Genomic DNA, 14,566 nt, shown 5'->3' on the forward strand with positions numbered 1-14,566 from the left:
CAGAATTACCAAAAAAGACACAAAATTATGTAAAAAAAAAAAAAGACACTAAATGACCCAAAAAAGACACAAAATGACAGAAAAAACTAAATTACTTAAAAAAGAAACAAAATGACCAAAAAGACACAGAATTACCAAAAAAGACACAACATTATTTAAAAAGAGACACAAAATTATTTTAAAAATACACGAAATTACCAAAAAAAGACACTAAATTACTAAAATTACTAAAAAAGACACCAAATGACCAAAAAAAATACACAGGATTACCAAAAAGACACAAAATTATTTAAAAAAACACAAAATTATTTTAAAAAAGACACATGGGGGCCACAAAATATCGCCACGAGAGCGCAATTGGCCCATGTTGTATATAGTATATTGTTAAATATCTTTTTCTATTAGATTGTTTATTTTTTTATCTTTATCTAAAAGGGAAATAATTTTGTGTGCAATTTTGTGGTCGGCTGTAACAAAGACATTTCCCCGCTGTGGGATTAATAAAATCTAATCTAATCTAAAGGCACAAAATTATATGATATCTTGAAAAAAATGTCTCACTGAAATGAACAGTTAAAACTAATTTGAATCCCCCTTATTGAAAACAACATTTAGACTGTTTTATATGTATCTTATTTTTGTCTATTCATTTTTGTATTTATTTTTATTTTATTTCAACTGCTCTGAATTTACAATGTTGATGTAATTATTATAAGTTTTACTGTTGATTGATGTTCACCTAGCATTCTTTCTACACTCATGCAAGGTATGTACTGTAAAAAACGTGCCAGAAAAGTTTATTTTTGTAATTTTCAATGAAGCATTGAAAAAAAAACAAGAAAAAAAACCCTGATTATTTCTAACATGAGGACACCCTGAAGATTTTTTTCATATATTTTGGTCTTGCCCTTTCTCAGCTAAATTGTGGGAAGATATTTGTAACCTGATTTATTTTTTGATTGAACCTCATTTGTCACTGTACTTTGAACATATACTGTTTGGTTTCACTGACTTTCCTTTTGCAAAAGAAAAACAATACTATATCATCAATCTTATAATACAATTGGCCAAACTGCATATCCATAAATCTTGTTGCATTCATCGAAGACCTCTCTTTCTTGTCTTGTCTGAAGTTTCCATGTCCAATTTAATGCATTAACCCTTTTTAGCAAAGGTAAAAAACACCTCGCCCAAGTGTATTAACATGATTTTACTTTTTGGCAGAGAATTTTCTAATTTAGCTTTGTGCATTTAGCATTTGTAATACAATCTTTTGTGTTTACTGTTTTTTGTGTGTGTTTTTTGTGATTTCTTAGTGTTTTTATCTGTGTTTTTTTAAATCTCTTTGTGTTTTTTATGTGTGTTTTTTTTGTCATTTTTGTGTGTTTTTTGTATTTTTATTATGTTTTTGGTGTGTTTGATTGTGTTTGTATGTGTTTTTTGTAATTTTGTGTGTTTTTTTGGTCTTTTATGTGTGTGTTTTTTTATTTTTATTTTTTGTGGTTTTTGTATTTTCATTATGTTTTTGGTGTGTTTTGAATGTGTTTGTATGTGGTTTTTTTGTAATTTTGTGTGTGTTTTTTGTAATTTTTTTATGGTCATATAGGTGAGGTTGTCTTGAAAACAATGATACCAACATGTCATGGTAAAGATTTTTAAGTGGTTTAACCAGGCAGAATGAAAAGGAGCCCAAACTCCAAAGGGTTAAGTAATGTGAATGCTTAGACTTCTAAGGATTAATAAAGGTTAAAAAAAAAAAAAAAAAAATCTAATACGTCATAGAAACACAGTTCCTGTATGGTTCCTGTAGGGGGCGCTGTTGCGGAAGTCGCAGGTTATAATCTGCTGTGACGTCAAGGTTAAAGGTCATCCTGTAACGTGTCGTCAGCAGCCTGTCTGTCTCATACCGGTGTCACTCCACCCGCCGGCTGCTTCTCTTACACACACATCGGTACCTCAACTGACCTTTTAACGGTTATTAAGTTAAAAAAAAATGGCTAAAAAGCGGAGAGAGAGACGAGAGACGGACGGTCTGTCCTCGGGACAGGAGGAGGTGAAGGCTGGAGACTCTCCGGTGAAAGGTGGGTTCAGACTGCGGTAGAGAAGGAAATACTTCTTCTAGGTAGATAGAGACAGATTAGGTAATATACCGAGTCGGTGGTGTCGTCCCTGTGTTAAGGTCAGGAGATAATGTCGGCAGTCAGCTGGTTGTTGTAACTCAGACAGATATAACCATAGATATATATGGATATAACGGAGGAAACTAGCCGACTGGGATCTTCGTTAGCTTTGAAGCTAACGTTAAAGCTAACGAAGATCACAACGTTGTCGTCATGAAGTGACGTCACCTCGCTAACATAATCACCAAACTATGTTAGTGAGTGTTAGTAGGCCGCTATTGTGGCTTGTTTTATGTTAAAACGAGAGTTAAATGTGTTTTATTAGCTAAATTATGCTGTTCCATTAACAAAGGCTGTCAAACGAGCAGTGGTGGGGGAAGTGTCAGATCCTCAACTCAGATAAAACCAACAATGCTGCACTGAAAAAAACACAAAAAATACTTCAAGGAACTACATTGAGTCTTATCTAATCTTAAGTACGTATTGTCAGGTATACTGGAAGGATCTAGCGTTTTCCCTAAATCTATAGAAGACTATTTTGGGGTTACCCCCCATTCCCCTACCGAAGAACATATTTACATTTTTTATTTTAAAAAAAAAAAGATGAGAATTTACACACTGTCTTGTACAGAATTTGAAAAAGCTAGTGGAGGTAATAAATATAAGCGAGTAAAAAGTACAAATTCTCACCTTTTAGTGTAATAGAGGTGTAACAGCTGTTTGATGATACTAAAAAAGGTGCTTTAAATTATTTGTTTTGTCAACCCCATTTACATGAATGAAACTATATCATAGGGACATTATCTCCATGAAGGTTTGATTTATTGCAGGGTGATTGTATTAGATTGCATTGGTTTTTGTTGGGTGTACCAAAAGCTTGCAACTGAGTTTATGTTAGGATGATACTATAGTTGCTTTTGTTCTGACTCAACTGCTTTAGGCCCCACCAGGATTTCTGGCTTTAGATGTTTTTAATAAATACTTACCTTTGTCCCATACATAAAGAGCAATGTTTATGACTTGTTTGTAGATATCTGTATTGGACTGTGCTGCTCTAAATCCTGTGTTGATTTGTTATAGTGCTATTAGCTAGTTTAAAAACACAAAAGATTTCTTATTCCATGACACCTCTATCTGACACCTGAAATAAACGAACATTACACTTGTAACTTTCCATAAAGTCTTTAATGAAAGCATGATTTAAGAGGCCGGCCCTGTAACAGTCTCAGGGGGCGGGAACAGTTCTCTGTAGGGGCCTGAACAAGTGATGCAAAACTCAAAAGCAAATTACACAAGACTCCCTGGTAGCTAGTTTTTCTGTTTCTTATGGTAATCCCTAAAATTATTAGACAAATAACCTACTATCTTTCCCCCACAGAGGCTCCGCATGCTGAAGGAGGCTCAGCTCGCATGTCTCTCCTGATTCTGGTGTCGATCTTTGCGTGCTCGGCCTCAGTCATGTACCTGGTCTACAGGAACTTCCCAGAACTTCCTGAGTAAGTTTCTTTGTGTATTGTTAAACCTGTTTGAATGAGGGTGGGTGCAGTGTTTATCTCTGGAAATTAAGCCTTTTGTATACACTTCTAATACTGTTGGTTCTCATTTAGCATTTAAAAAAAAGTATGTTACAGGTTTTTGAAGTTACACTTAAAATCTAAGATACATTTTCAGCAGTCACAAAAGATTGGCAGTCAGTGGATTAACCTGTGACCTTTCCATGTCCACTCCTATGATTACCAAAGTGTACTTTGTGCTGTTGCTTCCCAAGGGAAGGATACATTACTTTGTCACATTCAGTAAGCAGTAAGGCCAGACATGTAAACTGACTTATGAGTGACAATGACAGACCTACAAGAGTTAGTTTGTGGCTATTTTAGCACCATTTTGTACTACACACAGTATGTTTATTCATAGGGGAAAACATTAATAACAAAGTACTTTACCAAGAGACACAGGAAGTAAAAATTAACAGACATATGTGGGTCAGTGACAAATAAGGGTTGGCAAGATGTCAAATGGTGTAACCACAAAAAATGATAAATATTAAATACTTCATCCACCTACATTGTATTTAAGTGGACGTATACATATAATTACTTAATTTTAAAAAACATCAAATTAAATTTTTTTGAGTATTTCTACATTTACGCATTTTGTCAATATTGAGTAGAACATATTCTAAAAACAACCATTTTTTTCAAAAGTTTTGACAAATTATGTGAAAATTTGTTATATATCATAGTGTTGCAATATATATATATATATATTGTATTTTTTTTCTCATTTTAGTTCACATTTATTTCCCTGTATATAATCAGACGTCATTGACCCACGTAGGTTAAAACATTGACACATACAAACCATAAGATAAAGTATAATTTTGTACTGATGCCATTATTTTTAAGTACAGAATGGCCTGACTACATGTGCAATGTCTTGTAAATTATTGATGTAAATAAAGTTAACAGGTCATCTAACAAATTGCACTGATGCAATGTTGGTTCTACATAATGCAAATTTTGTTAGGAGCCTTGCAGCAAAGGACTGAACTAGTCTGAGTCAAACTGGTGCAGACTGGGTGAGGTGTAAAGGAACCAAATGAGACCTAGTGGAGGAGTGACTTATCTTTAGATTGCATGACGTTTCAGTGACCTCCAGATGAGACTGTAGCATTTTGAGCAATCAAGCTTTAGTATATGGGTCAATGACGTGATCTACTGCAGTGTCAGTTGGTGTAACCAGTCTTTTTTTCCCCCATAAAAATCATGTTTACATTGGAACATTATGGTATATAACAAATTTTACATAATTTGTCAAAACTTTAGAAAGAAAATGGTTGTTTTAAGAATATGTTCTGCTCAATATTGATGAAATGTAAATGTGTAATGTGTAAATGTAGAAATACTCAGAAATATGTTTTTTTAAATTAAGTTATTATATATATATATATATATATATATATATATATATATATATATATATTTGTCACTGACCCATATGCATTGTATTGTTATGAAAACAAACAAAAAATCTTTGTGTGAAAGTATATATGGCTGAAGATTCTTATTTAATGTTGTTGTTTTTTTCAGTGATGAAATGGAGAAAATCAAGATCCCTAAAGACATGGATGATGCCAAAGCTTTGGGAACTGTGCTGTCCAAATACAAAGACACGTACTACTCCCAAGTGTTGGTGGCCTACTTCGCTACATATGTTTTGTATCCTTGGAGAACTTATCTCAACTTGGCTTCCTGTGAGGAGGCAGTATTGGTTTGTGGTGTTCATTTGTAGCAACAGTTCAGTTAGTTTTTGTTAGTTTCAGCTTCAGGTTCTTCATCTTGGAATGTGGCCTTGAAAAGTCTTGGCTACAGTTCCTGTCAGCTGATTTCTTGATAGATTCTTCTGCCAGGCAGGCCTTACAAAGTAACACAAGTTCAGGCTGACAAAACCTGTCAAGCAGCATGTCCTCCATCTGAAAAATTTCAACAACTCAGTGTATATATCAGTCATTCTTCACCTTAGTGTCAAAGAGTAACGGCTCTGAATCTGCGGAATGAAATTCTGGCTGCCGGCCATGTCTTATCTAATGTAAAGAAGTGTTTGTGAGCATTGGCTGCGATGTGCAAACAGTCAAATCTTAAAGATAAATTATCAGTTTATTTGACCTTTCCATTTATACTGATGATAGGAAGACGAATCAGGTGGAGACATACTAAACATTTCTGGAAAATACTGTTTTCATTCCCTCTGTGTAATTCTGTCTCCTTTAACATGAACAATATCAAATCAAAGATTCTACAGAAAGACCAGCCAGCTAAAATGTCTAGAGCAGGGGTCTCAAACTCAATTACCTGGGGACCAAAAAAAAGACACAAAATTACAAAAAAAAGACACACAATGACCAACAAAATGACCAAAAAAGGCACGAAATGACCAAAGAAGACACAGAATTACCAAAAAAGACACAAAATTATTTAAAAAAAGACACAAAATGACCAAAAAAGACACAGAATTACCAAAAAGACACTGAATTACCAAAAAAGACACAAAATTATTTAAAAAAAGACAAGAAAATTATTTAAAAAGACACAAAATTATTAAAAAAATACACAAATTTACCAAAAAGACACCGAATTACCAAAAAAGACACATTATTAAAAAAAAAGACAAAATTATTTAAAAAAGACAAGAAAATTCTTAAAAAAGACACACAATTATTTTAAAAAGACACAAAATTACCAAAAAAAAAGTAATCAAAGGGACCTTTCACACACTACACAGTAAAGTGCCATTCATATAAAACTCACATTAAACTTTCATATTAAGGTGGAGGCCACAAAATATCATCAGGAGGGCCGCAATTGAGTTTGAGACCCATGGTCTAGAGGAATATGCTTTTGATGTTTCTGTTATTATTGTAAATCTATTTATATTAAGATGCATATGCCTGAGTGTGTGTTTTTCACAAAGTTGTTTGGCCTTGACGCTTTCTTCAGCCTCCAGACATTTGCGATCCCCGGATCTATCTTCCTCAGTATCCTGTCTGGATATCTCTACCCTTTCCCTCTGGCTCTTTTCTTAGTCTGCTTGGTGAGTAAAGGAAGCACGGTATGAAACGTGTAATTGGAAACAAATGTATGATGAGGAACATTAAGCTACACATGCTCTCTATTACAATAATAGATGGTGCCCTTTAAACCTGAACTTTTAGTATAAATGTCAATGAAGTCATTATTGATCATTCAAATCTGGCATTTGAAAATACGGCCGTGTACAGAACCATGGATAAGTTAGCAGTGCTGTTCTTATATTTTTATGCTAAATTTGATCTCAGCTTTAGTTCCTTTCAGGTTGAGATTTAACATAAAGACATGATAAGTTTAAAGTGATTAGACTTTTTTTTTATTGAATCTTATAACAGTATATTAAGTAGTTAAATGAGCCCAATATTTACTAAATAAAACACTGCTTACATAAAAGTATCAATACAAATAATCTAATAATATATTTAGAATATATAAAACAATCTGAGGGGGGATTTTCTGCATAACAGCTATTCTGCATTACTTTTACTTTAAGTACATTTTGATGCTGATACTTTTGTACTTTTACTTCAGTAAGTTTTGAATGCAGGACTTTTACTTGTAGTGGTGTCATTTCACAGTGTTTTATTAGTACTTTTACTTAAGTAAGGGATCTGAATACTTTTTCCACCACTGGACTTTAGCAAGTCCTTGTGAGGCTTATATTGTGTTGTACAGAACCATGGATAAGTTAGCAATGCTGTTCTTATATTTTTTATATTAAATATGATGTTTTTGTTGTTCCAAGGAACACATCAGCCCTGTCTTTGAAACTACGTACTACATATTCAACATAAAAAAACACAGCTGTTGCTACAAGTTAAAATGACCAGTCATGTAAATGGAGATAAAGGTTGTAAGCAATGTTTTCTTACTGTGTGTTTTATCTGTTGGCAGTGCTCTGGCCTTGGTGCTTCCTTTTGTTACATGCTGTCATATCTGGTGGGCAGACCCATGGTCTACAAATATCTCACAGAGAGAGCACAGAAATGGTCCCAGCAGGTAAAATCCCAACCTGAAAATGTGCTATGAGTAGAATGTTTATTTCTGAGAGTGATTTCTTTTTTGAGATATATGGATGTCCAGTACACTTTTTGTCAAATTCAGTGAATATCTGTAAAAAACTTTCTGTTCATGATTTTCTGCTGGCAGGTCGACAAACATAGAGATCATTTAATCAACTACATCATCTTCCTGAGGATAACGCCGTTTCTTCCCAACTGGTTCATCAACATCACCTCACCTGTCATCAACGTGCCTTTAGGGGTTTTCTTCATCGGTACTTTTCTTGGTAAGACTATCTGTCCCTTTTGTCTATAGCAGGGATGGGCAACTGGAGGCCCGGGGGCCGCATACGGACCGCACCCTCACTTGAAGTGGCCCTCAGTACAACTACATGCATTTGAGCATGAAATCATAAAAGTGCAGTGTAAAAATGCAGAAAATTACTTCTTGCAATTAATGTTGGTCTGCTGTTCTTGCACTGGAAAATTTTTTATTTGCTTCAAACCTTTTGTTTTCCTATTTCTACTGTTACACACTGCAAATTATTTGGTTCTTAAGATAAAACAAACTTAGATTTAGAAGTGTTGGATAATTTATCTTGTTTTAAGAGTTAATTTCTTATTTTAAGCGTTCAACATGCTTATTTCTAGATTTAATAATCTCAATTTAAGAAATCTTGTCAAGGTAAATTATCTGTCCATGCAGCAAGATCATTTCCCTCAGATTTAGTGTTTTTATCTTGTTTTTAGACACCTTTTTTGCAGTGCACATGCATTTGAGCATGAAATCTTAAAAGTTCAGTGTAAAAATTCACAAAATTACTTCTTGCAATTAATGTTGATCTGCTGTTGCACTGAACAAAAAAAAAGAAATCACAGTAAGTGGTTATTTTTTATTTGCTTCAAACCTTTTGTATTCCTATTTATACTGTTATACATGCATTTGAGCATGAAATATGTTAAGTTACTGCACTGTAAACATATTTAAAATTGCAGTTTCATCATATCTGGTTAAGTGCACGGTCCTATATGTGGCCCTGTGGTAGTGTCCATGAAAAACTGTGGCCCCCTGCAGCATTTAAGTTGCCCGTCCCTGGTCTTTACCATATTGTGTTATTATTTGTTGTGTCTGACTCGTCTCTCTTCACCCTGTCTGGTTCACAGGAGTGGCGCCGCCGTCCTTTGTAGCGATCAACGCCGGTACGACTCTGTACAAACTGACCACAGCTGGCGAGGCCGTGTCCTGGAACTCTTTGGCGGTGCTCGGAGTCCTCGCCGTGCTCTCCATCTTGCCGGTCTGCTTCCAGAAAAAGCTGCAGAAGAAACTAGAGTAGAACATTAAACACCTCAGCACCTCATCTGCTGGCTGATCCCGGCGCCCCCCCAACCCCCCCTCGGCTCAGGAACGTGCAGCTGTCACTCAAGTTGCTCCGCCTCGGTCTCATACACGGCTGCTGCTGCTGCTGGAGGGAGAATATCTGACCAGTGGCGCTCCGAGCTCTCACTGACCACAACATGCATGCAGTGGTGGGTTGTTCCTGATGTTTAGTGTAAACTGGCCGCTGCTTGCACAAGTCTTTTGGTTTCTGTGAATTACGTTGTCGATTGGGGCACATCTTGTAAATACGACAAATCGAGTTGTTTGTTTTTTATTTAAGGCACTGCTCATTGTTTTTATGATTCTTGTCAGACAACTAAAGCACCAGTGTGAAGGATTCAGAGAGAATTATTGGCACAAACGGAATATAATGTTCATAAGTCAGTTTTATAATCATCAGTGTATAATCACCGGAAGATATACATTTTGTTTTCGTTAGCTTAGAACAGGGATGGGCAACTGGAGGCCCGGGGGCCACAGACGGCCCGCACCCTCACTTGAAGTGGCCCTCAGTACAACTACATGCATTTGAGCATGAAATCTTAAAAGTGCAGTGTAGAAATGCATTCACAAAAACACAAAATCACAGTAATTGGTTGTTTTTTATCTGCTTCAAACCTTTTCTATTCCTATTTGTTCTTTTACACATGCATTTCAGCATGAAATATGTTAAGTTACTGCACTTAAAACATATTTAAAATGGCAGTTTCATCATATCTGGTTAAGAGCACGGTCCTATATGTGGCCCTGTGGTAGTTGTGGCCCCCTCCAGCATTTAAGTTGCCCATCCCTGGGTTAGAAGAAGCTATCATATCTACAAATAGGGAGCAGGTCGTCTTTTACAACCGTGTCTAGAAGGCAGATTTGCGAAACTTGTGAGACCTTGATTGGTTAGCGAGTCTTAGCTAGTTTCTGCTTTTTTTTTTTTGCAGATCTAGGGTTTCCTTCTGGACCCGACCCTCTTCCACTGAGTCTGTAATGTGTCTACAGTAGCCCACAATGAACAAACTGAACACCAGCTGTAGAGATGGCCTTCTGAGTTTTTATGTTCCCTGAAGGCCATCGTATTTTTACCGTATGTTTTCCTACACAGGTTTGAACAAAGGGGTATTGAGCTGGTTGCATTTTACCACCTCACTGCTAGATGCCACTGAATCCTACACACTGTTCCTTTAAAGGTGCTACTGTAGGGTGTTGGATTATCACTCTAATATTCTTCTTGATAGATACTGCTAAAAACAGTGTCATCAGTATCTTATTACTGTTGCAAACATCTGTTTTTTTTTAATGACTGGAAATCTTTTACATTTGCTTTGGCAGTAGCATATCAATTTCTACATCCTGTATGTAGCACCTTTTATCTTCCACTCCCCTTTTTTAATATTTATTTTAACATGCTTGTGTCTAATTTCTATCTAATGAAGTGTACCACCACAGCAATAACTGTCACACTACTGTCCAAAGTGGAGTTTAGTTTTTTAAAAGTACGTTCTGATTCCTGGTGCTTGCCTTTAGCAAACATGCAGTGTGAGCACAGACTAAAACTGGAGGATAAAAAATGTAATAATTGATCTTAGTAAGTGCTAATTTTGTTGACATGTGGGTGAGTTCCCATGTTCTTCCTTGAAAGGTGCCTGAATCCACTGCCGCACAAGTTTTCACCCGTTTCTGTTCGTAGAAGTAGAACTGTAACTTGTAAAGAACGGACTAAGCTGCTGTTATTTTCGCACATTAAAACCCAGGAAATCCAAATTGCTGGAGGCCGAGATCCAAGCAAGTCCCAATTAAATTGAATTATTTTAAATTTAAGAAGTGATCATTATTAACCCTTTATCAGGCAAAGAACTATATTTGGTAACTTCAGGTAATATTTTGAGAAAAAAGTTGCAAATGTACTAGATTAAAGTGGCAAATCTACAAGAAAAAAAGTCGCAGATTTAAGAGATTTAAAGTGGCAAATCTGCGCGAAAAAAGTTGCAGATTTACAAGAAAAAAGTGTGGAAAAGCGACTTTTTTTTCTCCCAGATTCACCACTTTAACCCTTAATAGGGCACTCATTGAAATACTTGCAAATTCCAAATTTTAACCCTAGAGAATATTGGAGGTTTTACATACTGCCGGAATGTGTAAAAAAACATACGAAAATAATATTTTGAGAAAAAAGTTTACGAGATTAAAGTGGCAAATCTACAAGAAAAAAAGTTGCAGATTTAAGAGATTTAAAGTGGCAAATGTGCGCGAAAGAAGTTGCAGATTTATGAGAAAAAAGTGGGAAAAAAGTGACTTTTTTTCTCCCAGATTCACCACTTTAACCCTTAATAGGGCACTCATTGAAATACTTGCAAATTCCAAATTTTAACCCTAGAGAATATTGGAGGTTTTACATACTGCCGGAATGTGTAAAAAAACATACGAAAATAATATTTTGAGAAAAAAGTTTACGAGATTAAAGTGGCAAATCTACAAGAAAAAAAGTGCGCAGATTTATGAGATTTAAAGTGGTGAATCTGTGAGAAAAAAGTTGCTTTTTTCCCACTTTTTTTCCGTAAATTGCGACTTTTTTCGCACAGATTTGCCACTTTAAATCTCTTAAATGCAACTTTTTTCTCGAAATATTACCTGTAAGTTCCCAATAAAAGGGTTAAATTATGTCAACACAACCAATTTATGTGTGGTAAGATGTGGGCAAAGTTGGTCAAAAGCCAAATAAAATCCTCCTGATTTGTAAATTTAAAGAAATCCAGTGTGTGATGGGTTCTGAAGTTTTGCATATGGTGATGATAATAATGATAATGCACGTCTCGGTGTGTCCGTCTCCACCCCATGATCCTGATCGCTATGCCAGTATAAAAATGGAGATGTCCGAAACAGCTGTGCCCTCAATAAGACTGCCAACGGACTGAGCTAAACAAGCCTTACCTTGCTTTTTACTGCTTCCATTCTTCACCAGGAGAAATGTATTATGATGCCTGATTTCTGTTGCTAGTGTTCTTCAAATTGTTTTCGAATGGCTGATTTATAAAAAAGCTTACTGAATTTTTTCATTTTAGATGTTATATTATTTCATTTTCTGTTTTGCCTGTGTACCAAGTTAACTTATTGCTGCTGCAGAAAATCATTGTGGACACTTAATAGAGAAGTTAATGCAGTGAATGTACATGCAGACAACTTCTTCAATCTCTTAAAATATCACATTTATAGAGGCAGTTGGTTTGATGCATTTTGAGATTTCCTGTTTTTACTTTCATGTCTTATTCAGCAGATTTACTGTGTACTACTGTACCATTATAAACCTCTCAAACACAGATTTAAAACGACTATATAAGCATCAATTTATGTGAAACTTAAATGTTTCTACTGTATGAGGATACTGATGTCTTAGCATTTTCTGCAGGATGATACTGGTTTATGAAAAAATGGCATTTGTACAACTGAGATACATTGTTGTTTTGGGAAATGCATCTTTACTAAGATGGTTAAATCAAGTGGTAAATGCTATAAATTGCTCCTGAACTTATTTTTTTGTCTTAATATTTAAATAGAAGATTGATTAACTTCTTGGAGGTTCTCCATATTGCTAAATTTGCCAACACATAGATTATTAATTGATTTTTTTCTTCTATTTGCTGCAATATTTAAACCTGAACCTATTCTAAACTTCAATTTGGATATATTATTGCTGTTTTTTCTGTCTTATTACCCTGTCAAATATGTAGAGAGAGAATTATTGTGTAACCTTCTGTTAACATTTCAATAAGCAGTATTATTTTGTACTGAGCAGTGATGTATTGCAGTATGAAGTGTTTACAGATTGCACATTTCTGTTCCATCTAATCAAATTTTTTGTTTCGTTTTTATATTTATTGAATCATTAAACTTATCTTTACAGAATATGAGTTTGAGTTATCTGTAAAGAGCACGTTTGATCATGCTGCAGTGGGAATTGTCAAAAAGTAGACTGCAAAAGAGGGGTGTCTAAAAAAAAGATAAAAACACTAAATCTGAAGGAAAAGCGACTCAAAACAAGTGAAACTATCTGTCCATGCAGCAAGATATTTCACTTGACAAGATTTCTTGAATTAAGATTGTTAAATCTAGAAACAAGCATGTTTACAGATGTATTCAGAAGGCTTAAAATAAGCCGAAAATGCTGGTTTTAAGATCAGCTTACTTTAAAAAGTAACTTTTTACAGCCCCTAAATAAGTGAAATATACTAAACATAAGCATAAAATGCTGGTTTTAAAATGAGATTACTTAAAAATTTTACTTTTTACAGCCTCAAAATAAGTGAAATACACTAAATATAAGCAATTACATATTTTGGTTTCTTACTTTTAGCAAATTAGGCTGAAGATTATTAAAAATATATATGTATTTAAAGAAAAAAATACTCAGTATTAGTGAAGAATGACTAATCAAAAAAAAAAAGGGTGTCTAAAAACGGGAAAAAAACAAATCTGAGGGAAATTATCTTGCTGCATGGACAGATAATTTCACTTAACAAGATTTCTTTAATTAAGATTGTTAAATACAGAAATACGCATGTTGAAAGCTTTAAATAAGAAATTAACTCTTAAAACAAGATTAATTATTTAACACTTCTAAATCTAAAGGGTTTTTTTTTTAATCTTGGTAAGAAACAAATAATTAGCAGTGTATATTAGCCTGTTCTTGAGGCCAGACTACAACATTGAATTATAAATGATTAATAATAATTAATGGGTTTCAGGGCTTCCCAGCAATCACGTATTAAGCTTATGAATAGACTGGGCTGTTTTTTTTTTTTTTTGCATTGCAGGACCACAGAACATGCAGCATTTGTCTCTATGGCCCAAACAAAATGGTTGACACTGACACTTTTTTATTAAACCACGATCAAATGTTATAATTTGTTCTGATGAACAAGAGTGAAGGTTTAGTGCCACCAGGTGGTGATATTGTAACATACCTGCTAAGCTTTGGTCTGTTGGGATAACCTGACATCCACCCTTTATTACCATACTGTGGTGTGGTCTGCATGGTAATGCTTTTAAGATGCGTCTATCGGGGATTATATATTTAATTCAATAGTAAAATAAATAAAAAAATGTAGAAATAAAGAACAAATGAGTGTGCTTCTAAATAATAAAAAAGTGGGAAAATGTTGCAGCATTTCACATATAAAAACAACATTGTCAAATATGTTTCTCTAGAAATAAACAACTGCAACTGCTAATTCACTGCTTTAAAATAAAGTGCTGGAATAAAATATAAACCTATGCACTGTAACTAAATCTGCACTAGCTGATGTGCAGGTAAAAAATAAAATGTCCTGGCAGGTTCATGCACAAACAACCCGCCTCCTCCTTGTGATACTTTATGGATTAGAGGCAGATGATTACAGCTGTTGTGCTGTTGATGGACCACAATGCATTTCGACTGCAACGCTCTGATTTCTATGGATCTGTGAAGCCAGAGAGAACTAGAACGAAACCGGAAGT

The 14,566-nt window shown here is 34.8% G+C and overlaps 1 protein-coding gene across 1 annotated transcript; it reads left to right on the forward strand.

The window, feature by feature from the left end:
- Positions 1 to 1,825: 1,825 nt before the first annotated feature.
- tmem41b (transmembrane protein 41B) lies at positions 1,826 to 9,645 on the forward strand. Its single transcript, XM_059359763.1, has 7 exons — positions 1,826 to 2,081; positions 3,499 to 3,616; positions 5,210 to 5,338; positions 6,617 to 6,710; positions 7,601 to 7,705; positions 7,856 to 7,994; positions 8,872 to 9,645. The coding sequence occupies exons 1-7, from the start codon at positions 1,994 to 1,996 to the stop codon at positions 9,039 to 9,041; spliced, it is 843 nt and encodes a 280-aa protein (XP_059215746.1). The 5' UTR covers positions 1,826 to 1,993; the 3' UTR covers positions 9,042 to 9,645.
- Positions 9,646 to 14,566: the final 4,921 nt, after the last annotated feature.

This window comes from Centropristis striata, chromosome 2 (assembly GCF_030273125.1).
Source record: "Centropristis striata isolate RG_2023a ecotype Rhode Island chromosome 2, C.striata_1.0, whole genome shotgun sequence".
In the NCBI taxonomy this organism is placed as follows: Eukaryota; Metazoa; Chordata; class Actinopteri; order Perciformes; family Serranidae; genus Centropristis; species Centropristis striata.